The following is a 25,239-nucleotide window of genomic DNA, read 5'->3' on the forward strand; positions in this document are numbered from 1 at the left end:
AGAATTTCATTCTGAGGTCATCTCGGCCACCGTTCGGCTTCGACAAAGGTCTGCGCAGGCCATTTTCGACTACGTGGTCTCAGCGGGTGCAGATCTGACTCTGCAAATTTGGGATTTTCGGCCTACGACTGCAGGTGCTGAGGATATCGACACTCCCAGAGTGTTGATTTGTGGTTGTCTACACATCGAAGGACGGCTCACAGTTCTTGGAGGCGTGTCACATACGACACGGGCGCATCTACACATAGACTGTAGGCGACATCCACTAGTTCATCAGGTAGCTTGTGTTTGCTGCTTGATATTCCAGATTTCATCCTGACATTGCAGGTACTTCCACATGGGATGTATTGTCAGAGATGATGTATGTTTGTTGAGGGTTTGCTGGCTGTGAGTCACTCAGCAAACAACCGCCGCAGTGGTTTCAGCAGATAGTGGGAAATTTGTGGATGTATGACTTTGTGGGAAGTCTATGTACTGTCAGATTTACTGCAGCCTTTGTTGAGGGTCGAGTGAGGTTTTATTGAGCCGGGGGATTCTCGAATATTGAGATCCTTTCGGTGATACAGGTCTTGGAGCGATCCCTCGAGCACCCTTAGATAGGCAGCTAGGATGTATTGACTGTGAGTTAGACAGTTGGGATTTGATCTTTGCTTTACTGCCGTTGAGGCATTTTCTCAATCTATGCTTATAGGACAGTGACAGGACAGTGAGAGACAGTACAGGTGCAGAACAGGTTTACCCGCAGCTTACAGTGTCAGAGAGACAGTGTTGGTTGAGCTGTTTTTTGGTCTGTTTTTTAGTACACCAGAGCCATTTTACAAAGGAGACTCTGCCAAAATTTCTGCAGAATCTGAAGCTTTCTTGGTTCATTTGACAGGTTGATATTGGTTCAGAGGTCAGTTTACAGGGGAAACTCTGCCGAATTTTTCCCAGAAAAGTAAACTACTGTGAAGCGTAGCTATGGCTGGATCACAGGACACTGCTCTTTACAGTATCAAGAAGCTGGATGGAACCAATTTCCCATTGTGGAAGAAGCAGATTTGGCACGTGTTGGTACAAAAGAAGCAGATAAAACCTATAAAGCTCTATGGGATAAAACCAGAAGATATGGACGAAGATGAATGGAGCGAAATGGGTGAATTGGCACTTTCTACCATTATGCTGACTTTGGCAAAAAGCGTTTACTTCAATGTAGCAGACGAGATGTCGACTTATCAAGCATGGTTAAAGCTGAGTGATCTTTATGAGAAGCAGAGTGCAGCTTCACAGGTATACTGGCTTAAGAAGCTTGTTGACTTGAAGATGAAAGAAGAGACACCTATGTCCAATCATCTGAATGAATTCAACACAATCTATAGTCAATTGTCAGCTCAAGGTGTCAAGTTTGATGAACCTCTTAGAGCTATGTTCCTGTTGATCACATTGCCGGAAAGTTGGGACACTTTTCGCACAGCTTTGAGTAATTCTGCACCTCCAGATGGTTTGAACATAGCAGGTGTAGAAGGAAGTCTGCTTACTGAAGAAACCAATAGAAAGACAATGGAAAAAGGCAAAGGAACAGCCTTAGTTGTCAGGGGAAGGACCAAAGAAAAGTACAAAGGTGGAAAGAGGAATCAGTCTCGTAGCAAGTCCCGCAGTGCTAAAGGCAAGAGTGACATAGAATGCTACCATTGTGGCAAGAAGGGTCACATGAAAAGAGACTGCAGAGAATGGAAAGCAGAAAAAGGCAAAGAGAAAGCTGAAGACCATGGTGAGAAGAACAAGTCCTCAGTGAAGATTCAAGAAATAAATGTGACAAACACTGTTGCAGAGGATGACAGTCTAGTGTCAGGAGACATCTACTTCTTGAAGAATACAATGGACTCAGCTCTTCTTACAGCATCTGATGGAAATGCACTGAGTGACTGGATTATAGACTCAGGGGCATCACTTCATGTGTCTCCAAACAAGGAGTGGTTTACCTCTTATGTGACCACTAAAGATCATGTTCGGCTAGGCAATGGGCAGACATGTGAGATCTTAGGTGTTGGAGATGTTCAATTGAAGTTTCAGAATGGCTCTTCTTTCACGCTGAAGAATGTGAGACATGTTCCCGCAATTACAAAGAGCTTGAACAGCACAGGTTTACTAGATGATGCTGGCTACGTCACCATTTTTGGACAGAACATGTGGAAGATATCCAAGGGTTCTATGACAGTAGTACATGGAGTAAAGTTTGGAGGACTTTACATGATTTATGTATCAAATGTCTCTAAAAATGTAATCAATGTAATCGAGCAGCCGAACGTTTCTTTGTGGCATAGCCGGTTAGGACATATGTCCAAGAAGGGAATGGAAATCTTGTCTCGTTCTGGTTATTTGCCTGGCTTTTCATTTAATGATTTTGAATTCTGTGAACATTGTCTGTATGGTAAGCAAACACAGCAGCCACATAAGCATAGAAGCAGTAGAAGAGATACACAGTTGGCACTTGTTCATAGTGATTTGTGTGGACCTATGCCTAACCTATCTCTAGGGGGAGCTTCTTACTTTATGACATTTATAGATGATTACTCGAGGAAAGTATGGGTTTACTTTCTCAAGCACAAGGATGAAGCGTTTAGTGTTTTCAAAACGTTTGTGACACTTGTGGAGAATCATAGTGGCAAGAAGCTTAAATGCTTACTCACTGACAATGGTGGAGAGTATGTTTCAAAGGCCTTTCAGGACTTTTGTGAGTCAAAAGGTATAAAATGTGAACTTACTGCTCCTTACAATCCTCCTCAAAATGGTGTTGCTGAGAGGATGAATAGGACCATACAAGAGAACGTCAGAAGTATGTTGTCTAATGCATAGCTGCCAAATGGGTTTTGGGCTGAAGCTGTATCAACAGCTGTTCATCTTGTAAATAGATCTCCTAGCAAGGTTTTGCAGAAGGATTCAGTGCCAAAGATGGTATGGTCAGGCAAAATGCCCTCATACAAGCATCTCAGAGTCTTTGGCTGTGAGGCATATACTCACGTTCCAAAGGAATTTAGGAACAAACTTGAGCCAAAGAGTAGAAAGTGCATCTTTCTAGGATATGGTAATTCTGGTGAGATGGGGTACAGACTTTGGGATCCCGAATCCAGAAAGGTTGTCCGCAGCAATGATGTTCACTTTAATGAATCCAAATATCATTCTAAACCAGAGAGGGTTGAGGAGATTAGAAGAGTTGTCTTCCAAGAAGATGGACCTGCACACGCAAGACCAAATGTCAGGGCTCAAGAGGAGCAAGGACAGGATAGAGTGGAACCACAGGTTGTGGCTGAGCCTGAGCCACCTATTGTGCGTAGATCTGGACGTGTCACGCAACCTCCTGATAGGTTTGTTCCATCTATGAACTATGTCATGTTGACTGATTGCAATGAGCCTTCATGTTACAAGGAAGCAGTGCAAATGAAGGACTCCGGGAATTGGCAATTGGCCATGCATTCAGAGATGACAGCTCTGCATAAAAACCAGACATGGAAGCTAGTTAAATTACCACGGGGCAAAAAGGCTCTACCCTGTAAATGGGTTTACAGGTATAAGATCACCGCTCATGATAGTCAGCCAAAGTACAAAGCAAGGCTTGTTGCCAAGGGCTTTAAGCAAGAACAAGGCATTGACTTTGATGAAGTCTTCTCTCCGGTGGTCAAGATGACTACATTGAGATGCTTTCTTGCATTGGTTGCCATATTAGATTTGGTGTTGCACCAAATGGATGTCAAGACAGCGTTCTTGCATGGTGATTTAGATGTGGAAATTTACATGCAGCAGCTAGAAGGGTTTGTTGAGAAAGGCGAGGAAGATTGGGTATGCCAGTTGTTAAAGAGTCTTTATGGCTTAAAACAATCACTGAGGGCATGGTACCATAAATTCTACAAGTTTATGCTTTCTCAAGGCTACAAACGTAGTGAGTTCGATCACTGTCTATATACAAAGAAGGCTAAGGATGGCAGTTGGCTGATCCTTATTTTGTATGTGGATGACATGTTGATTGCTGGCAAGCACTTGGAAGAAATTTCAACTTTGAAGTCAAAGATAGCAAAATCGTTTGACATGAAAGACATGGGTGAGGCAAGTCATATACTTGGTATGCGCATTGAGAGAGACAGATCAAAGAAGTTGAATTGGTTATCTCAAACAGAGTATATTGACAAGGTTTTGCAACGTTTCAATATGGAGAAGGGAAAGGCACTGAGTGTTCCATTGTCACCATATGTGAAACTTAGCAAACAAGATTGTCCTGTGTCTGAGGAAGAACAGGCTGAAATGGATAAGATTCCATATGCGTCTGCAGTGGGTAGTTTGATGTATGCAATGATTGCTACTCGCCCAGACATTGCATTTGCAGTGGGAGTAGTAAGTCGATACATGTCAAACCCAGGCAAGAAACATTGGGAGGCAGTGAAAGGAATATTGAGATACCTGAAAGCTACAAAGAGTATGCGTATATGCTATGGGAGTCAAGAGCTAAGTGTAAAGGGTTTTATAGACTCAGATTATGCAGGCGACTTAGACGACCGAAGGTCTACGTCAGGGTATGTCTTTACATTGGCTGGTGGAGCAGTATCATGGCGTTCTAGATTACAAGATTGTGTTACTCAGTCTACTACAGAGGCTGAATATGTTGCAGCATCAGAGGCATGCAAAGAATCAATTTGGCTTAATCGACTAGTAACAGATTTGGGAATCAAAGAAGAGATGCCTGTGTTATATTGTGATAGTCAAAGTGCTATACAATTGGCTCGCAATCCAGTTTATCACTCAAAGACAAAGCATGTGGATGTGAAGTATCATTTCATCAGGGAAATGCTCGAGGATAAGCAACTTCAGCTTGTCAAAGTTCACACCACATAAAATCCTGCTGATCTACTTACAAAAGGACTTCCCTCAGAGAGCTTTGCGCATTTTTGCAAGCAGTTAGGTGTAGGGTAGTCCATCACTTCTCTACATCTCTTGTATATTAGCTTGTATAGTAGCTTCTCTCACACTTAAAGTACCACATTGGACTTTAAGTGGGAGGTTGTTGGGGTATAAAGCCCAATGTGTTCGCCCAGGTAAGTGGGCGGGCCGCCAGGTATGTACACATATTCTTTTGTAAAAACCTAATAAGAACTCACTATGCTCTACACATCACAGTAGAGCGAGTTCACCATATCGTCGTGCTCTTCTTCTCGCACTCTCTCTCGCATCGCACTTCCGCTCATACTCCTTCACCCACGTCTCCTTCACCAAACCGTGCCTCAACAACACCATATTAGGTTGCACATTTGTCTTGATGGCAGAGAAAGGAGGAGGGAAGAATGGGGCTATTGTTTTTTTATAAAAAGGGCACTAGCGATATCTCTAGTGCTCTCTTTACTTGGTTGGCCTAAGGACTTTTTATCAAATGAAGACGAATGTTGCTCCACATTGTTCTCAGATGCTAGCACTAGCTAATCTGTGGCACTATTAGAAGCCTATTTGATTGATTGTCATCGTCGTTTTCTAAAGATATTGAACAACCATAGACTTGTAGCGCACCCTGTAGACCTGCATTCCCATTACACCTACCTCACTGGACTAATGTGTCAACTGGCAATTGCATGCTTGCATGTGGTTGGATATCTAGAGGCACAATCGAATATGATTTGCAATGTCATCCACAAGATTTTCCAAGATGAGAGACATAATAGAGGATAAATATACCTTTGATAGGTCCTATGAAATTCTTAGATACTACCAAGGCAACACAATTGATGCAGTCACAAATGGAGACTACGTTTGCGAATCCAATAAACCCATCGTACATTGTTTTGCTTGGTGTTTTGGTACAATTTGAGGCCACAAGCATTGGTTTTACTTTTTCAAATCCAACTCATATTTTTCTTAAAGACGCTACAACTACCATGCCTACTCTAGTGATGACCATGATAGAAAGTGCACCCCTAAACACTATGGTGAATGTTGCACCCACATCCGCTTACATTATGCCTACAACAATGTCCGCAATTGATGCAATTGTGCATCACCCATATGTGCATGTCGCGACTAACACTAATGTAGTCCCTAAACCTCCCAACATTCTAATTGCTCATGCTTCACAATCGCATTACCCTGTTTTTTATTCATGCAGTATTGTTCCAAGCATGGGGCCCAAGGAGTGTGCTCGTGCCAAGGACAATGCCAGCCCCCATACCACATGTAGGTCCTTCTTTGACTACATCTACTCCAGGAGATGAGTGCAATGATTATACGTGTACTACTTCCTATGTTTTTGGTATTTTGTATTTGATGGCATGGTTTTACATTGTTGGCATTGACATATGTGCATTGTACATGCCGATAAGATGTTTGTATGTTTTGCACATTCAGAGGTTAATTAGTTCACATTTTTTCTTATTAGATTGCATTTAAATTAGGTGTTTGAATTTTATTAAATGCATGGTACTTCTTTTCATAGCATAGTCTTAGAATTGTCTTGCAATGATGGAGACTTTGCCTATGTCTTAGGCCTATTAGGAGTTAGACTAAGTAGCACTCCCAATTAGTAATGACCTAAACAAAGGATCAAAGATTAGAAAATGCTCATTGGCTATTTAGTATTAGTACCCACCAAAGGGGGTTGCCAGTCACAGTTTTCCTTGTGCACCAGAGACTGCCCCGAGGGTGCTCTACTAAACCCATAAGCAAAAAAGTAAAAATGAAAAGTAAAAAGAAAAATATTCTTTCATGAGCTTCAAGTATGGAATTATTATCTGCACGAGTTGTGAAAGGCTGACCATTGAGAAATCTTAGGATGCTAATGAGTCCCTTAGTTACATTATAATCCTTTGACTTTGCTAGTGACTAGGTGCTCCATTCAAGATTAATTCTAGACATTTGATTTAATGCATTTACTAGGTAGACATTTGGATTAGTTAATCAATGCACGTACATGCATACATGCATTTCACTTTGGCAAATCTATGACAATTTTTGCATCTCATAGGTTGTGTGCTTCATGATATTTTCATTTGCTTCTATTCTCGCTTCTGTGCACCTTTTCAAGATTTAATTGTCCCTCTTTGAAAAGAGTACATATGAAGTGATATCTCACCTCTATATGATTTTTCCTTGAGTGAAAGATTGAATTCAATGCAAGATGAATGGCACTTTGACTATCACTGTACAAGACACAATTGTCTTGCTTGTATCCAAGCTCCTCCAAGAATCCATGAAGCCACAAAATATATTTGATGGCCTCCGTAAGAGCTACATATTCTGCTTCCGTGGTAGAAAGTGAGACCACTTTCTGCAACTTTGAAGCCCACTTTATTATTGTGCCTCTAATAGTGAAGACGTAGCCAGTAGCTCCTTCGGGTATCTTTGTCACCTACCATATCTACATCAACATACGCTTGCAAGAAAATGTCAGTGCCTCCAAAACACAAAGAATTCATGGTTGTTGCCTTTAAATACCTAAGGATCCATTTGCGGTTGTCTCCTTTAAATACCTAAGTATCCACTTCTAAGCTTGCGAATGTCCTTTACCAGGATTATCCATGAACATACTCACAAATCCCACTGTATGTGCAATATCTGGCCTTGTCCATAACATTGTATACATTAGGGAACCTACCGTTGTAGCATATGGAACTTTAGACATATAAATTGTCCCCTCTTGTGTCTTTGGATGCATATCCTTGGTTAGTTTAAAGGGACTAGCTAAGGTGTAGAAAGTGGGTTTGCATTTTGCATTGTAAACCTTTCTAGTACCTCTTGATGTAATCCTCTTGAGATAGCTTTAATGTTCTATCCCTTGATATCTTTATACCAAGTATCCACTTTGCAACACCAAAGTCTTTCATTCAAAAAGATTTACACAACTCTTGTTTAGGTCTCTGATAGCGTGCATGTTAGCACTTGCAATCAGCATGTCATATACAACATTAGGATGATAAATTTCCCATCTCCCAAATTCTTCGTGTAGACACAATGATCTGAGTTGCATCTTCTGAATCCATGATCCAGCATCCATCAATCAAACTTTAGGTACCACTGTCTTAATGCTTTCTTTAGACCATACAAGCTCTTCTTTAACCTGCAAACCATTTTCTCCTTACCCTTTTCTTCATATCCCTTTAGTTGAAGCATGTAAATCTCCTTCTCCAGGTCACAATGAGGGAACGTCATGTTTACATCCATTTGTTCAGGTTTCAAGTCATGAGAGTAGCCACAAGGATTAACACAAGCCTAATGGAATTCATTTTTACACATGAGAAAATATTTCATTGAAGTCAATATCTTTCTTTTGAGAAAACCCATTTACCACAAGCATGGACTTGTACCTCTTCTTCCCACCTTATTCTTCCTTTAGCTTGTAGACCCATTTGTTTTGTAGTGCCCACTTACCTTTAGGCAAATCAACCAGCTCCCATGTTTGATTGCAATGCAATGAGTCAATCTCTGCTTGCATGCTCTTTGTCCATTCTTCTTTGGATTCGTGTTGCATGGCTTCTTTGTATGACTTTGGCTCTCCAGAATTTGAGACCAAGAGATGGTCAAAGGAAGGAACAAACCTCTTTGGAGGTCTACTTACTCTCGTAGATCTTTGGCGCATAGGTTGAGGTTCCTCATTTGGTTGACATTGTTGCAAGTTGCCACTTGCACTAAGTTGAGTCTTCATTTTCGTCAAGCTCCATGTACTCATCACTTGTACTTTCTGTTTGTTTTCTTTCCAAGTAATCTTTGTACATATTTTTCTCGTTGAAAATTACATCCCTACTCTCAAAATATTTTACCATGTTTAGGATTCCACAGGCGATACCCAAAGTCTACTTCTCCATAGACAATGAAGAAACACTTCTTGGACTTTGCATATAGCTTTGACCTAAGACTCCTCTCTATGTGCATAAAAGTCTCACATTCAAACACTTTCAAAAATGCATAATCCATTGGTTTACTTGTCCATGCCTCTGTTGAAATTCCTCCATCCAGTGCCATTGAGAATGACCAGTTTATGAAGCACACAGATGTACTCACTACTTTTGCCCAAAGATCAAGGGGCAGACCCACGTGTAGCTGCATGAGTCGTGCTAGCTCCATGATTTTCCTGTTCAATCTTTCCAAAACTCCATTTTGTTGAGGTGTCCTTGGGGTTGTCTTCTGCCTTCGAATGCCACTGCTAGCACAAAAGATTTCAAAAGCTTATCTGCAATACTTGCCTCCATTGTCGAATCTAAGGCATTTAACTTAGTACCTGTATCATTTTTCACAAAGGTTTTCCACCTTTGAAATATTTGTAAAATCCATCAAAATTATTTTTCATAACATAAACCCATGTTTTCCTAGTTGCACCATCTATAAATTTTACATAGTACAACGAACCACCAAGGGATGGTGTACTCGCAGGACCCCATACATCATAATGAATCAATTCAAGTTTTTTTATGTTTTCTTTCGTTTTCTACTTTTAGGAATTCTACCTTCTTTTGTTTACCGTAAACAAGTTCCTTGTAGAGTTCCAAGTCCACTTCTTTCAAACGTGGTAGAAGATTCTTTGATTGAAGGATTTGCATGCCATTGGCACTCATATGCCCAAGCCGATAGTGCCACACCGCATCATCAACTTCCATAGATGTAGCACAAATTGAAGATTGCACGTTGACTGTGCATAAGTAAGGCGTACCTACCTTTTCTCCTTTTGCAACCACCAAAGATCCTTTTGAGACCTTCTAGCATTTGTTTTCGAATGCAACATTATGAACTTCCTCGTCAAATTGACCTGTAGAAATTAGGTTTGCGTGAAGAGAGTGAATATGCCTAACATCTTTAAGCTTCCATTTATTCCCGTTTGCAGTTTTGGCAGAAATTGTACACATACCCAAAATTACCTTTGGTTTAATCTTGGAATTACTGCTTGTGGGGTGTCGCATGGAATGAAGCCCCAAAGTCTACTATTCAAAAATTGGACACATTGTCTAATAACAAAATTAGAGCATCTTGCTCCACTTTACCTGCCACATTGGCCTTCGATGTTGGCTTGTTGTCTTCAGACTCCGACTCCTTCTTCTTCTTGGACCAACAATCCTTCTTACCACAATTCTAGCACTCAAGAACTGACTTTACGCGTGACTTTCTCCACCGTGAGTGATCTTGACCCCTTTGATTCTCAAACCACTCCTTTGGTCTTCTTCTCATTTCAAATGATAGTGCAACACTTGATGATTCACCTATGCTTCTCCTTCGCATTTCCTTGCTTAAGAGAGCACCCACACCATCATCAAACTTGAGAGTATTTGAACCAAGGATTGAGTTACTTACAGCCATCACAAGGTTGTCCCAATTATCTGACGATAGTATTAGGAGAGTTCACACTTCATCCTCGAAGTTGACCTTGACCGATCAAAGTTGATTTATTTTGGTCTTGAATTCATTTAGGTGTTTTGCAACCGACCCATTCTCTGCCAATTTTTGATTGAACAAGAAATACTTTATTTGACGCAAATGGTTTCTCGTAGAGGCCATCAAGGGACTTCATCAAGTCCTCCGTGGTCTTCATCTCCAAAATGTTAGAGGCCACCATTGAAGTCAAGCATAGCTGATTGTTCCCAATGCCTTTAGATCAAGGACATTCCAAGATTCATCTGCCATTGTTGAGATTCTTTGCAAGACTGCCTAGTGGAAGTAGAGATCCTCTTGGTAGAGATAGTATTCAATCTGCATCTTCTAGTGTTGATGTTTCTTAACTTCCTTTGCCATCACTCCCACTCAAGTCAATGAATCCTTTCCTTTAGATATTTTAGCTACTAGTATATCCCGCTCTGATACCAATTGTTAGGAATTAAGGAAGCTAAATAGAGATTAGAGTGGTTTGCTTAATGGAGAGAGATAATTTTCACACAATAGAGATAGCAGAGAGAGAGAGAGAGAGAGAGAGAGAGAGAGCACGCGATATACGTGGTTCACCCAAATGTGGGCTATGTCCTCAGGAAAGCAACCACTCAATGGATTTGCACTTTAAACTATACAAAGGGATTAGCAGTAGACAAGTCTGCTTGGAAATCGGCCATCGGTCATTGAATTCGGCTACCGGCCTTAGACTTATGACCATTGACCTCTGGCCACCGATCGAGCGTTTTTCAATCACTTTTCGGCTGCCATTCGACCACAATACTCCGAGGAAAAGGAATATTTCGACTCGATCGGGCATGAATTTTTGGTTTTTCGGTGAGTGATTTTTCTCACAAACGATGGCTTCTCCTCATAACAAAAACCTTACAAATGTGCGTTTTTTAGAATAAAAATTGCAAGGGGCGAACCGAGCTCCATACTAAACATCCAACAGATAAGGTTCAATGTTGACCACCCGTGTGGACGATGTGTGTGACATGAGTGGCCTATATATAAGCCATTGTAAACCTAACACTCTCTCATTCTCTAAAGTCTAATGCAATATCTCTTGCTCCTACTCTCCTTCTCCACCTGCGTGCATGCATTCAAGTGTGTGTGCAAGAGAGCGAGTGTGTGTGTGTGTGTGTGTGTGTGTGTGTGTGTGTGTGTGTGTGTGTGTGTGTGTGTGTGTGTGTGTGTGTGTGTGTGTGTGTGTGTCCGTGCGATCTACCATTAGCAGCGGCACTAGTAGTGACGAGGTGGTCGAGAAGCAACAACGAGTTTCTTCTTCTCCATGACGTGAGGATCCCTTATCCATGGTGGTATGGAAGGGAGGTGAGTGACAAGCCCCTTGTACTCTATTAAGCTTTTCAACACCTTGGTTGTGTGATATAGGTTGCACATGATGAAAGGAAAGTTCCCTAACTCCGACAAGTATGATAGGAGCGTACAATTGTTGCCTTGATCCTTCAATATCATTTGGAAGGAGGATGGCATTTTCTTCCCACACTTGCTGCAATTTTTTTTATGTAGCCCCTTTGCTACGTCTCGCTCTTCCACAATCGTAGCATTTCCTAGACATTGGATGACAAAGCAAAATCTAAGTATGGTGGTGATTATTCTCCTCCCCTAGGAGATGATGTGACATAAGCTCCTTCTAACAAAGTTGATGGCCCTTTTGTCTCGTCTCCTCAGCTTGAAGAGATTTGATGATGTCTTTAAGTGTTGGGGCTGGATCTTACTCCTCAAGGATGGTGACTAAGTGATCATATGATGTAAAGTTGTCGTTTTAGGCCACGTTTGTTCCTTTTAGCTTTAGTCCCAAAATTTTGCTCATGGACAATCCAAGCTTTAAGTGCACTTTTGCACTCATCAATGAAATGAAAATAGTTATCGTGAAGTGAAATGATGATGATGCCTAGTGCCTACTCATCTTTTTCTACATTTACTACAACCATTGCCCTAGTTTGTGCACCTTCTTGATTGGCTAGTGGTGGTTTGACTATTACCCATAAGGTCTTCTTCATCAAATATCCCATGAGCTTGGTTTGCCAAGTATGAAAACCTCGCTGTTAAATTTGGAAATATCCTTATCCTCCATTGTGCCTTGAGGATGTTTTTATCTCGGAGATTCTCCAAGACAGTGCCTTTTTCCTCTTATTACAAATGTACTATTACTTCTCTAGATGAAGATCAAAATATGGGTTGCAAATGTAGTGATTTGCGGGAATGCAATTCCTTTCAATACAAAGTAGGGGAGAGAGAGATATAGAAAATTTCCCTTTTAATATGAAGTACCTCTACACTAAGGATGAAGTCACCCTTCATAGTAAAAAACTCTATTTTTTTGAACTTTCTTTGAAGCTCCAATTCTTTGCCTCTACCTACTGTGGGAACTCCCTCTTAACAGAGGGACAATACCTCCCCAAAGAAACTCTCTAGCTAGGTTGACCACACTGTGGGAAGGAAACCTTGGGCACAAGGGTTGAATTTTGAGGGCTCCTAGACGACTAGTAGCCCGAGAGCCTCTTTTGACAGACTCGAAAATGCCTTATAGGGTAATGTGAAGAGGAGCCATGGTGTCCGATTGGCGACCCAAAGGCTTTGTTCATGTGAGGGCTTACTTGCAGACCCGTAGATCACTTATCCAATCCATGTGAGCACCTCATTTGGCATCCACCTTATCCACTTGGGGAGAAATTATGAAAAAAAGCCCTAAACGTGAACCTAATTATGCAATTAGAGGACCCTCTATCTTCCTAAATTTCAATGCTCGTTAATCATGGAGAAGAGAGGCTCATTGGGGCTACCAAGAATGTGCTCTCACATAATCAATTAGACATTGACTAGTAGAAAATTAACTAGCTAGTATGCTTATGCTTAAAACTAAGAGGATCTAATGAACAAGATTAGGAAATACTAATCTCACCATAGCTCTAATACCATATGTTAGGTTTAAAGAGAGTTGCATTCATACCAATGACATGTTAATCACAACACTAATTGCTCAATGAACATTGACTAAAGTGTAAGCACAAAATGAACTTGATTACTTAGTGAAAATGAGTACAAAATAGGTGCTCATATAGCACTAAAGAGGTAGCATTTTCTTACCTCATGCATGACTTCTTATAACAACCTATTCCAAGTGCCACGCTCAAATTTTCATATTTAAGGGGTTCTATTTATGCTTACATGAATCCTACATGTGATATTATGGTTTAGAAATGCTTCTCATGGGGTAACCTATGGGTGGGGATGGGAATGGAGGGAGCTTTTGGAGGAAGCTTTTGAGGGAGCTTTCTTTAGATTTTTGCTCACCTAAGAAATTCAAACAAAAAAGGTTGCTTTGCTCCAAAATCAACTTTTGGAGTGAGCTTTTCGGAGCGAGATTTTTTTCTTAATCACTCTCTCTCTCTCTCTCTCTCTCTCTCTCTCTCTCTCTCTCTCTCTCTCTCTCTCAGTAGCAACAGCAGCAACAGCAGCTCAATGTTAGAAAAAAATGGGGTACAGTGTATTTTAATCGACTAAATTTATAAATTTGTGGTTAGATTTTGAGCTTGCCTTTAAGAAAATTGAGAAATTTACACAAGTTTTAGTGTAATTACCGGAAAAAGCTTCATGTTTTGGCCTAAAAATCAAGAGAATTCCAAGTTTGCCCTTATTTTCACCGGTTAGGGAAATTGTATCTTTCTAGACCTTGTACAAGTGGATGCTAGCGCCCACATGAGAGAGAGAGAGAGAGAGAGAGAGAGAGAGAGAGAGAGAGAGAGGTTCAGATTGCCAAGCTCGGGTGCCAAAGTGCGGGAGAGCTTCATGTTTAGAATATCCATGCAACAATGTACTACCTACTAAGAGATGCACATCAGGGTGCATATTGCAGAGTCGCAATTAACACATGACCTTAATTCTAATCAAAAGCTTACAGGCTGATAACGTGAGTGTTTTGATCAAAGGTAACGTGAGCCCAGGAACTGCAAGGGTGGACTAGATTCTTTGAGGCACTTCGCTTGCAGATAACCTTGAAAGGAAATTTTGGTTATTTTACGAGATGGACAGAAGCTGATGGGCATTCTTAGGTCATTTGACCAATTTGCAAATGTTTTCATTGAAGGTGCAGTAGAGAGTATCATTGTTGGGGACCAGTATGTGATGTTTCTCTTGGGCTTTACATAATTTGCGGAGAGAATGTGGTGCTTATCGGTGAATTGGACTCAATTAGAGATAAATTGTCACCGCATATGCAGAGAGTAAGCTGTAAAACGATTGAGCAAGCCCTGAAAGCAGAGAAAGAAGCAACTGAACTCAAAGGTCCAATGAGGAAATGAATGGAATTTCTAGATTTGAAGTGAATGCTCGGCTGGTACTTGGACAAGACGGATTCTTTGAGGTTCAATATTTGTTGCTATACATCGGATCAATCTCGATGAAGAACGTGCCCAATCAGATGGTGGTTTTAAAGCCTTCCAATGCGCTTGTTTTAACGGCAAAAAGCGTGTTTGAATACAAGTGAAGGAGGGTGGCATTTCAATAGGTAACTTTTGTCTATGGGGAGGGGTGGGAGGGTAATACAATGGGGGGGGGGAGAGAGAGAGAGAGAGAGAGAGAGAGAGAGAGGAATATATATATGTGTGTGTGTGTGTACATATATATATATCTATATATATATATATATATATATATATATATATATAGAGAGAGAGAGAGAGAGAGAGAGAGATTAAGAAAAAAAGCTCGCTCCTCCAAAAATTGCTTTTGAAGTGAAGCAAGCTTTTTTTTAATATTACTAAGACAAGCAAAAATCTGGAAAAATTTCCCTCCAAAAGCTCTCTCAAAACCTCGACTCCCTATGACCAAGGCCTCTTTTTGCAATGCTACACATGTCACATGCCACGTAAGATGCCTAGTAGACTAAGGACATGCTCCATGGTGACTCTAAGACAAAGTCCATAAACCTTACACAACTCCCCTTTGCACACAACCCTCTCCAACTTCTCTGCTCCTTATTCCTTCCTCCATTAACCCCTGAGGAGCAATCTCGTCGTGGATTATGTCAGCAAAGAACTGAGAGAGAGAGAGAGAGAGAGAGAGAGAGATCCCACTTGTTTTATCTTCTCTTAATAGTTCTTATAATAGTGCCCACATACTCCTTTATTGTATCGTGCACTACTACTAGTTTATTAGCACGTCCCAAAGGGATGAGGCCTTAGTGATGCCTCCCCTTTTTGGTAATGAAAGAAGATACAATGTCGCCCTACCGCCCTCTGTAGGATAGGCCCTCCCGTAACTCTATCAGTGCCAACATGCCACCCACAAGAAGTCCACCCTTGCAAACCTACTTGCCCATCGTGCTCGCCTCCACCGACCCCCTCAACGAAGGCTATTTGGAACCACCTCAACCAAAGCCTATTTGGAACCCTTATTCAAAGCAACTTTGCCAAGGGTTTGATCCCACAACAACCCAATTTACCTTGAAAAATGAATATACTCCAAGCAAGCTCACTCATATTGGACAACTCCAAGCAGCCCTTGATCGGGTAATGGAGAAGAATCACAACCTCAAACCTCGCATTAGCAAGCTTGAGGCACGCTTTGACTCCATGGTCCAGCTCACCATCGACAAAGTAAAAGAAGTTGAATCAAAGGTCACCCAAGCCCAATCGACCGCTTTTGCCAAAGTACAGAGTTGCGTGACAATAGAGTTTCGTGAACAAAGACTCCAAGAAGAAAACACCCTCAAGGTTTGCATTAGGTGGCTCCCCTTGCCATGGTGCATCACCGAGGACGCTCTTGAAGAAGAAATCACCAAGCTCAATGACATCCTTCAACCAATTAACATCAGACAGAAATGGTTTCTTGGATCACGAAACACATAGGCAAATGCCACCTGAACATTGTCTTCTCACTTTCAAAGACAAAGAGGATAAGATGCAGTTACTACAGCAAGCACGACTCCTCAAAGCGACAAAGCTTTAGATCACCAAGGAGCTGACCACAAATCAACTGAAGATAAAAAAGAGCGAGCTCAAGAAGATGCACGAAGCTTGCAAGCAAGGTAAATGAGTAGTAGTTGGTAAAGCCATCATCTAAGAGTTTTGAGCCCCTAGAAAGGCTGCACCCAACCCTCCTTAGATCTTGTTTCCTTTTTCCTTTTCTTTTTTACCCTAATGATTGGACCCTCATTCAATAATTGATATGTATCCTATGTATTCACTTAGAAGCAACGAGCCGATGTAATGTTTTTGTGATGGTCCCATGGGTCATATCTGACCTCTATGGATGATAAATCAATCAATCAATCTCTCTCTCTCTCTCTCTCTCTCTCTCTCTCTCTCTCTCTCTCTCTCTCTCTCTCTCTCTCTCTCTCTCTCTCTCTCTCTCCCTCCCCCCCCCCCCCCCCCCCCCCCCCCCGATCGCTTGCTTGGAGGGGTGTAAAGAAGAATACATTGCACGACCTTTTGGCCCCACTACTGTTTCTGTTTGCACTTCTCACCCTAAAAGTTGAAACAAGACTTTGTCGTCTCTGTACTCACCTCAATGAAATAGGGAAATTTCTCCTTTGACACGGAGAGCACCTGACCTAGCTGGAAGAAACATGTACTCATATTGGATAGGCCCGATCATTCGACATGGCCCTTGCCTTGCTTCTGGCCACCCAGCAAAGCAAGCATCCACAAGAGTTGATGAGGGTATGGTCAACAAGTGGGCTCACGAGATTCAGTGGTGGAATTTAGGGCGACAGATCAGATAGAGCAGTGGTGGTGGGGAAATTGGACAACAGGCGGAGATTCTCACGCTCCAATAGCCGAGTGGAAACAGTATTGATGGATGGTAGATGAGGTTTCTTGCATTAGACCTAAAGGTGTGTAGGGTAGAGCAAGGGATATGGATGTGTGTTGGAGGAAGGTGGGGAACACTGGCAGTGATGGGTTCTCTAGTGGGGAAAATAGAGCCACGAGACTACAAATGAACAATATTTCTTGCAAGAGTGTCGCCTCTAATCAGGCATGCTTTGGTGATTGTCTTTTCATGGTTGCCATTTTCCATAGTAACCCTTACAAAGTTGGTCTTGTTGAAGAGGTCGCCTATGGGCAGAAATGAGACCATGGCCAAGCTCTCTAACAAGGAGGTTTCTCTCTCTCTCTCTCTCTCTCTCTCTCTCTCTCTCTCTCTCTCTCTCTCTCTCTCTCTCTCTCTCTCTCTCTCTCTCTCTCTCTATATATATATATATATATATATATATATATATATATATAAACAGTTTTGTGTTCAAACACAATCATCAAGAAAACTTCGCATGAAATACATTTGACACATTGGCTCTATGTGTGTGCAAAAAATACTTTTCACATATCGAGGTCGGAATGGGATCGGGTGTTCGCACTTACTAGAATGCCTGGACATAACAAACAATGCTCACACACAGAGCTAGTGTGTCAAATGTATTTCATGCGAAGTTTTCTTGATGATTGTTTTTGAACACAAAATTGTTTAGAGAGAGAGAGAGAGAGTACATATTTAAAGTTTGGCCATGTACACGATTCAAACTTTGCATGAAATACATTTGACACACTGGCTCTGTGTGTGTGCATGTGTGTGTGCGCGTGTGCGTCAGAGAGAGAGAGAGAGAGAGAGAGAGAGAGAGAGAGAGAGAGAGAGAGAGAGAGAACATATTTAAAGTTTGGTCATGTACACAATTCAAATTTATGTACTTGATGTGTTTATTGATTGCGCGCCCAAAAGAAAGTTTATAAATGCATGTTTAAAAACAACTCAAAGCATGTGCTTTGAAGTGTACTAAGTTTATAATCTAGAGGTAAGCTAATTATTTAAAATAAAAATAGACCAATAGATATGGCGCTAAAATAAAATATATGGCACAACAATAGGACTACTTGGCTAAATTGTTGGAGATTATGTCAGATGCTTAATTTTGTGGTGCGTTACTTGATCATACTCTTTTTGGGAATTATAGCAAAGGAAGTTCTAAGCCAATCATATATTGCCACCACGACTAAGGGATTGGTTGTCTTGCCATTAAAGAGACATTATGATAGGCATGCGTATGAGTGTCCTTAGTGCCTCATGACTCTTGCAATGAGGGCAACAGTGATGGAGGAGTTATGCGAGACTAAGCCTAACAAAGAGAGCATAAGCATAAGCCTCAAGTAATAGATAAGGGGATGCTGAAAGGACTTGAGGATTGAGTAAGAGGCATGTTCTTCGTAGTTGGCATCCACGATATTAGCTCACGAGTCCTAAGAAAGTCTCATTTTGCTTACCAGGTTTGGGAACTCTAGTTGAATGAAGCTCTTGAAGGAATCATGTAAGCTAAGTTACCTTGTCTTTGAGGAGCTTAAGTGCATCATAGTGTGGGTAGGCCTTCGAGACTAATTGGCACCCGACTTCCATTAGGGATCAAAAATGTAGAAATCATCTACATCTAAGGCTGTTAGATGGACAAGGGGAATAATTTGAGAATCACAAGGGAATCTTTGTTTTCTTGGAGAGGAATAAAGACCTTTGGAGTGGGGCACCAGACCTTGAACTCGCCACCTCAAGCCTTCAGAGGGGGGCACTATGGTTCAAAATCGCCTCCTCAAGCCTCTTAAGCGATCACCTTACCAATAAGCTATTGCTCACGACTTGGACATAGCATGAATAGAAAATATAAAGTAAATGGCGAGTTTTGACGTTTCTGAGGATTGCACATGGATCACATTTGATTTACACATGGGTCACATCTGGATCACATCCCATGTGTATTACAGCTCACATGAGGATCACAATGTGATTATAGTAGGATCACATTGAGATTGTCTTGTGATCACATCACAATATGATCACAAATGTGCACATCCACAATCTGATGGCGTATCTGAGCATTGCCCGTGCCTTTTGATAGGGACCATTGATCCCCACTGGGGAGGTCCGTGGTAATTTGTCCTCGGGTGGCTAGGCCTCGTGATTTATTCACTTGTTGGATAATAAACATATCAAAATATTACTAGTACAATAAAGAAAATCAATCTCTTTACCAAATGCTGCCCCAATATTCTCTCTTCCAACCCCCTAAAAAAAATGGCCCCCTCGCTCTCCCACGTGTCTCCTTGGCCCCCTTTGTTTGTGCAAATCTTTTGCCCTCCCTCATCATGCTCCTCTATCGCAACTCTACCTCAGCCTTTGCCCCCTCCTGCCTCTGCGTGCCTGAGTTCTAAGTTGAGAGAGAGACTGCACAAACAGTCTGCGACACCTGACTGCAGTCCGTGCGACATCTCTCTGTGCACAGAGGCGGACAAACCTCACAAATCTCTACACACACACACACACAGAGATTTTATTATCGTCCTCAGAGGTCAAATATGACCTATGGGACCAAAGTTACATGTGTTGTAGTATGTGTATGGTTGATGAGTGACTCTCGATGCTCCAAAATTGTGGTGATGAGAGTCGCAATGGAGAGCCCACACTGTGGCTCAGACAGGAAAGTGTGTAGGTCTAAGGCATGGCAAAAAATGTGAGAGTAGCAAGCTTGGATGTGACCAAAAGCTGAGCACTCTAGTAGTGTGTGGTACTTAGACTCTCGAACTTGCAGTGGGCATAATGCACTGTCGATTTGACTCTTATCCATTGCCCCAACGCCCTGTCTCGCATCAAAGGGAATGGGATCTAAGCCAAATGGCTGCGATAGTGCGTATCGCCGACAAGGGGATAAGCTCAAGCATGTAAGTGTGAGTACGGTTTCCTCTTTCAACAAAGAACATGCTTTTGTAGTTGGGGGCAAGATGGGTGGTGTAATGTATGAAGCGTGACCCTTGATTTCTCCCAAGCCGTAATACATTGGCGTTGTAGAAAAGCTTCATTCACTTGGGAGTCAATTGAAGCACCATGTAGCAAGTATAATGCATCCCATCTCCCAAACCACTTCTTTATGTCTTGCATCAATCCCGTCCTCAAGATCTTTCTTCTATGCGTCTTTTGAACTTTTTTCCTTGCTTCCCATGCAATTGTAGGAAGGGGTATTGGTGCATCTTTATCATGTACTCCACAACCCTTTCCATGGCCATAATCTCAATTGGAAGAAATCCCGACTCAAGAAGTAGGAGCATATATGGTGTCTGTGTCTTAACTTGGAGAAAGTTTGTAAGAAAACACAATTGGACATTCTCAAACTCTTTCCAAGTAGACTTTAAGATGCTCTCGCCCCACACTTCAACTCCATAAAGAAGAACCGGTGTCACCAATGCATCAAAGGGTACTTTTTAAGAACCCAACACTTGATGTTTCCCGCATTACACATGTTCTCAAATGCATAATATGCTCTCTTTCCCGCTTCCAAATGATGCATAGCACATTCATGCCACTTGTGATTGGAAGGAACTTCAAGCCAAGGTACTTAAAGCTCTCAACAACTTCAAGTGTCTCATTGAAGTACACAATGCATGGCTTCTCCTTATGGTTGGTTTTCACAAGCATAACCTTTGTTTTGGATTAATTCACAATTAGCCCACTATGCAAGCAAAAATTCTTAAGGACAACCATAAGCTTTTGTGCATCTTCTAAAGTGTCTGCTAGAAGCACTACATCATCCGCATGCAACAAAAGCATGATTACCGCATTGCAAATAGTGACCTCTTCGATGCCTTCTTCTTGCATAAAGTCAAGTACCATTTGTTCCAATTGATCGATGCATAGACCCAAGAGAGTTGGTGACAACAGACATCCTTGTTTAACCCCAATAATGCTTACAATTTTTTTTGAAATTCCTCTTCCCATGCGCAATTGACACATCACCTGCTCATAGATTCGAGAAACCGCAGGCATAAACTCACTTGGCACTTGGAGTCCTTCCATCCTTCTCCACAAATTGTTACGTGGAATCATATCAAAGGCTTTCTTAAAGTCCACAAAACAACAATACAATCGCTTTTCTTTTAACCGACTTTCCTCCATGAGAACACGAAGAGTTACAAGATGATCAATGGTGCTATGGCATCGACAAAAACCCGCTTGACCTTTTGCACGCTTGTCATTATCTTCAATCCAATAACTCCATTTCATCTCTATTATGCACCCAAATAACTTTGCCATAAGAGACCCAATCATTATAGTCCTGTAGTTGTTTACATTCTTTACATCCCCTCCTTTATGCAAAGGCTTGACCCAATTAGTAATCCAATCATAAGGCATACCATATTGAAGTGCAAGGTATCACACATCCACTCATGGGTAAAATCTCCCATCATTTGATCATCTTTGGCTTGATACCTTGAAGATCTCCCGCTTTGTGAGTGGCCAACTTTTCACGCCCACCGCATACATCATCAATAGTAAAAAAAGAGGGCATACATGGGAGTGAACTATAAAATGGCATTTTTCAGCTTTTGGTTTCTCATATAATCGCCTACAATGTGTGTACATATCCACAATACTCAAGTTACCAAAATTCTCAACCCGCTTGCCCCTCAAGTTTCTCCAAAATCTTCCACATGCACGTGCCTTTTCTTGGATTTGAAAAAGTTGTTGCTTTACTTCCCATCTTCTTCTCTTCTTTTGAATCAATGCCTTGTATGTATGCAAATGACTTTGATAGTTGTCTTTGTCCATAGTTGCATCAAGCTTTATCAAGGACTTTCAAGCATCTTGACATTCTTTATCAAACCACCTTTTGCGTGATCTATCTTAGTTGATATTATGGAGATGCTTTATGGCAAAGCATTCTTCGGAACAAGAACAAATAAGTTTCTTGAAAGCTTCCCATTTAGTTTCCAATGGTACGTCATATTGAAGCTTTGTCATCCATAACTTTTGCTCAACCATTTCAATGTACATTGGTGCCCGTTTGAAATCCATACATAGTGATAACTTCTCTTCCCTTTGGCTGAGAGTATCATGTTTAGTTGCTTCTCCACATGCAAGGTCAATACATAAGGTCCGATGGCCTGATTCTGGGGTCCACTGGCCAAACATAAATCTCTTTATGCGATATATGATGGCTTCGAAGAGTAGCATATAGTCAATCACACTATCCCCATTATGTTTTCTGCATGTAAATCCATTGGTTCCACTCCACAAAGATACACCATTGGCAAATGAGCATACCCGTGCTATTACACATGTGTAAAAGTAGTTTTCCATAGTGACCCAGCTCTTTCTCATCCATTGAAGTACGATCATACAAGTGAACCTCCTCCAACTCCCTTGAAATGTATGGCATATCAAATTGTCAAGTATCATGTTACAATGTTTTTGTGCGAGCATTCATATCCCCAAATACAATAACATCACCTTTGCCTTTGAATAAGCAATGTCCTTTTCTAAATAAAAAAATGGATGATCTCTATCGGAATCATGATGAGAGAGAGAGAGAGAGAGAGAGAGTAGCACGCCCACTACATCCACGAGCCCCTGTCTCGTCGTCCCGCCTTTGCAGACCCAAGGAAGGCAAGCACAAGTTTGAGAGAGAGAGAGAGAGAGAGAGAGAGAGAGAGAGAGAGAGAGAGAGAGAGAGAGAGAGAGAGAGAGACGCATGGCTCCCATATGTCCTTTGCTGGAAGTTGTGAGAGAAAGAGAGAGAGAAGGCGGTTAGCACACTCGTACATGGCTCCACCCCTCCTTGCCACCTTTTTCGTCAAAGTCCAGGATTAGGGGACGTGCACTCTGATTACCCTTTTTCGTCAAAGTCTAGGGTTAGGGAGCGTGCACTCTGGACCACACATTTAGTGTACTTTCCTGCAGGAATCGTGTTGAAGCGCCGTTGGATCTCTAACAACTCAGCACACGTAATTAAAAACGACATTGCACACTACACAACCAATGATTGTTATCCAAGTCAACGCAAGGAATGTTGCGCTGCATGGAACAATGAGCACTTTAGAAGTTCATTGCATGGAAGGATGCGACGTGCAACACATAACATCGTGACTACATCTATGGTCTCCTGCAAAGAGTTGCTACGTATGATGTGTCAACGTGGCATTGGCTCCCATTCCCCTAGACTTTGACGACCGTGAATGGTCGTGCAGTGACCATTCCCATAATCAATGCTCCTGGTCTCCGCCGGTCGCGCTGATTATGGAAATGGTCACTCCATTCCCTACCCCTTCACCAAAAGTGTGAGCATCCTCGTCGTCTCCCCTCCACACTATCTCGCATAGGCATGCTCAAATGGGATCGACGGTTGAGGTGGTTTGGGCCGTCGGATGCGCATTTGGTAAATTCGGGGCATTTGGTAAATTTGGGAAGGCTTGTAAATTCGGGTCGATCCGCACCCCATGTCTCAAACCCCCGACCTCCCCACCACGAACCATGTGCACTAACCACTACACCCTCATGCATACGTTGAAATATAGGCGATTCGAGTATGTCATATTGTAAATGTGGGCCGATTAGTAAATTCGGGACAACCTCATATGACGGTCCATAATTGACGCACGTGGCCTTTTCCTCCTCCACCATTGATCCCATTTGACATTGCCTGGGTGATATAGTGATGAGGGTCGTCTCCACTAATTTTTGTCGTGCATCCGCACAATGGCCATACGGATGATGATTGCGCCTTCGTGGCCTTCTGCTACGCTCTGCTCGGCTCCTGCCTCCCGAGTTCCTCTCCGCTGCTTTGCTACTGCGCCGCGCATTTATGCCTCTGTATTTTCGCCACCCTCACAACAACAGCGGCCGCCAGAGCCTTCACTTGGTACGCCATCTTCTCTCTCTCTCTCTCTCTCTCTCTCTCTCTCGTTTCTTGCATTCCACAGTCTGCGAAGAACCATTCTAGACAACCCATGTGGAACGCGTACTTTGACATTAATCTCCTAGGGGAACGCAATGTCTGACTGTTCCAGAGCTCGCAGCTTCAACCGTATTTGAATCCACATCAGGCGGATCTCACATGAGCTGAAGATTGTTGCCTCTTCAATTTTCAAACATTTATCAGAATGAGTTAGTCATCTTTGTTTCTCCTTTTCTCTGGACTCGATACAGCCCACCTCCTGTTGCTCTTTGTCTCTCAGACTTTTGCTAATTCAGCTGCTCTAAATTTGCTAATACTCGTCGCCTGTAGTTTTCTACCTAATGTACATGCTGGTGACATTTTGAAGAGAATTTCTTCATCGGCTTCCATTATCAGTCTTACCATGGGAAGGAAAGGTCATATGGCAGTTGAGTATACTGGCCACATAGTATCTCAGGAATGCAGTTGAGCATGAGGCCATGCTAGAAAAGCCAGGCAGAAAGAGACCTGATAGGAGGAGAGGGACGAAAACAGAGGCATAACAATTAGAGGTTTGTCAACTTTTACAGGTGTATAGACATGAGCTGTTCCTCCTATAGTTCAACCCTCTACTTCAGCTACACAGCTTCCTCCTGTTGGAGTCTCATCTGGTAGCCTGCCGATTATAATAAAAATGGTGTATTGCAAAGATCTACTAGACTCAACAAAGCCAAACAATAGCTTTGACACTAAATTTGGGACTACACCTCCATTGTAGCGATTGATATTTTGTACTTTACCTTGAGCTGTGAGTGCTTGAGGCGTTTTGGAAACTTCAGAGACTTATTGGATAATTTGCAAGTCGTCGGTTATCGGCTACTTGGTTGACAGCTTAAAGACGCCCTCAAGTCGAGCGCCCCTGGCCCCCTCGCGGTATTTCTTTGTTAATTTCCAATTTGTCAAGTTACAACTGGTCTTTGTGAGGCCACTCAACCATCCAAATTCTACAACTGAGTTTTGCCTTTTATTTATAGGCACTAGCTGTAAAGAAAATTAAAAAACACTTGTTTGTTTACAAAAGGCTTGAGAGTACTGGCACCAGAAAAAGAAGATCCCAGTGTAAAACTGGGACATCATCAAAGTCCATGCACTTGACCGCATTTTGCGTG

At 42.0% G+C, this 25,239-nt stretch overlaps 1 protein-coding gene across 2 annotated transcripts in view; it reads left to right on the top strand.

The window, feature by feature from the left end:
• Positions 1–23,847: 23,847 nt before the first annotated feature.
• LOC147458543 (glycerol kinase) overlaps positions 23,848–25,239 on the top strand; it is a 56,579-nt gene continuing 55,187 nt past the window's right edge. The window contains exon 1 of one of the 2 annotated variants that reach the window (XM_086513197.1): positions 23,848–24,055. In XM_086513197.1, the coding sequence (XP_086369323.1) occupies positions 23,893–24,055 (163 nt within the window). In that variant the 5' untranslated portion in view covers positions 23,848–23,892. The remainder of the gene's footprint in view (positions 24,056–25,239) is intronic. The other variant, XM_086513196.1, reaches the window with a different exon arrangement.

Source organism: Adiantum capillus-veneris, chromosome 5 (assembly GCF_014529385.1).
Source record: "Adiantum capillus-veneris isolate H3 chromosome 5, ASM1452938v2, whole genome shotgun sequence".
Taxonomy (NCBI): Eukaryota; Viridiplantae; Streptophyta; class Polypodiopsida; order Polypodiales; family Pteridaceae; genus Adiantum; species Adiantum capillus-veneris.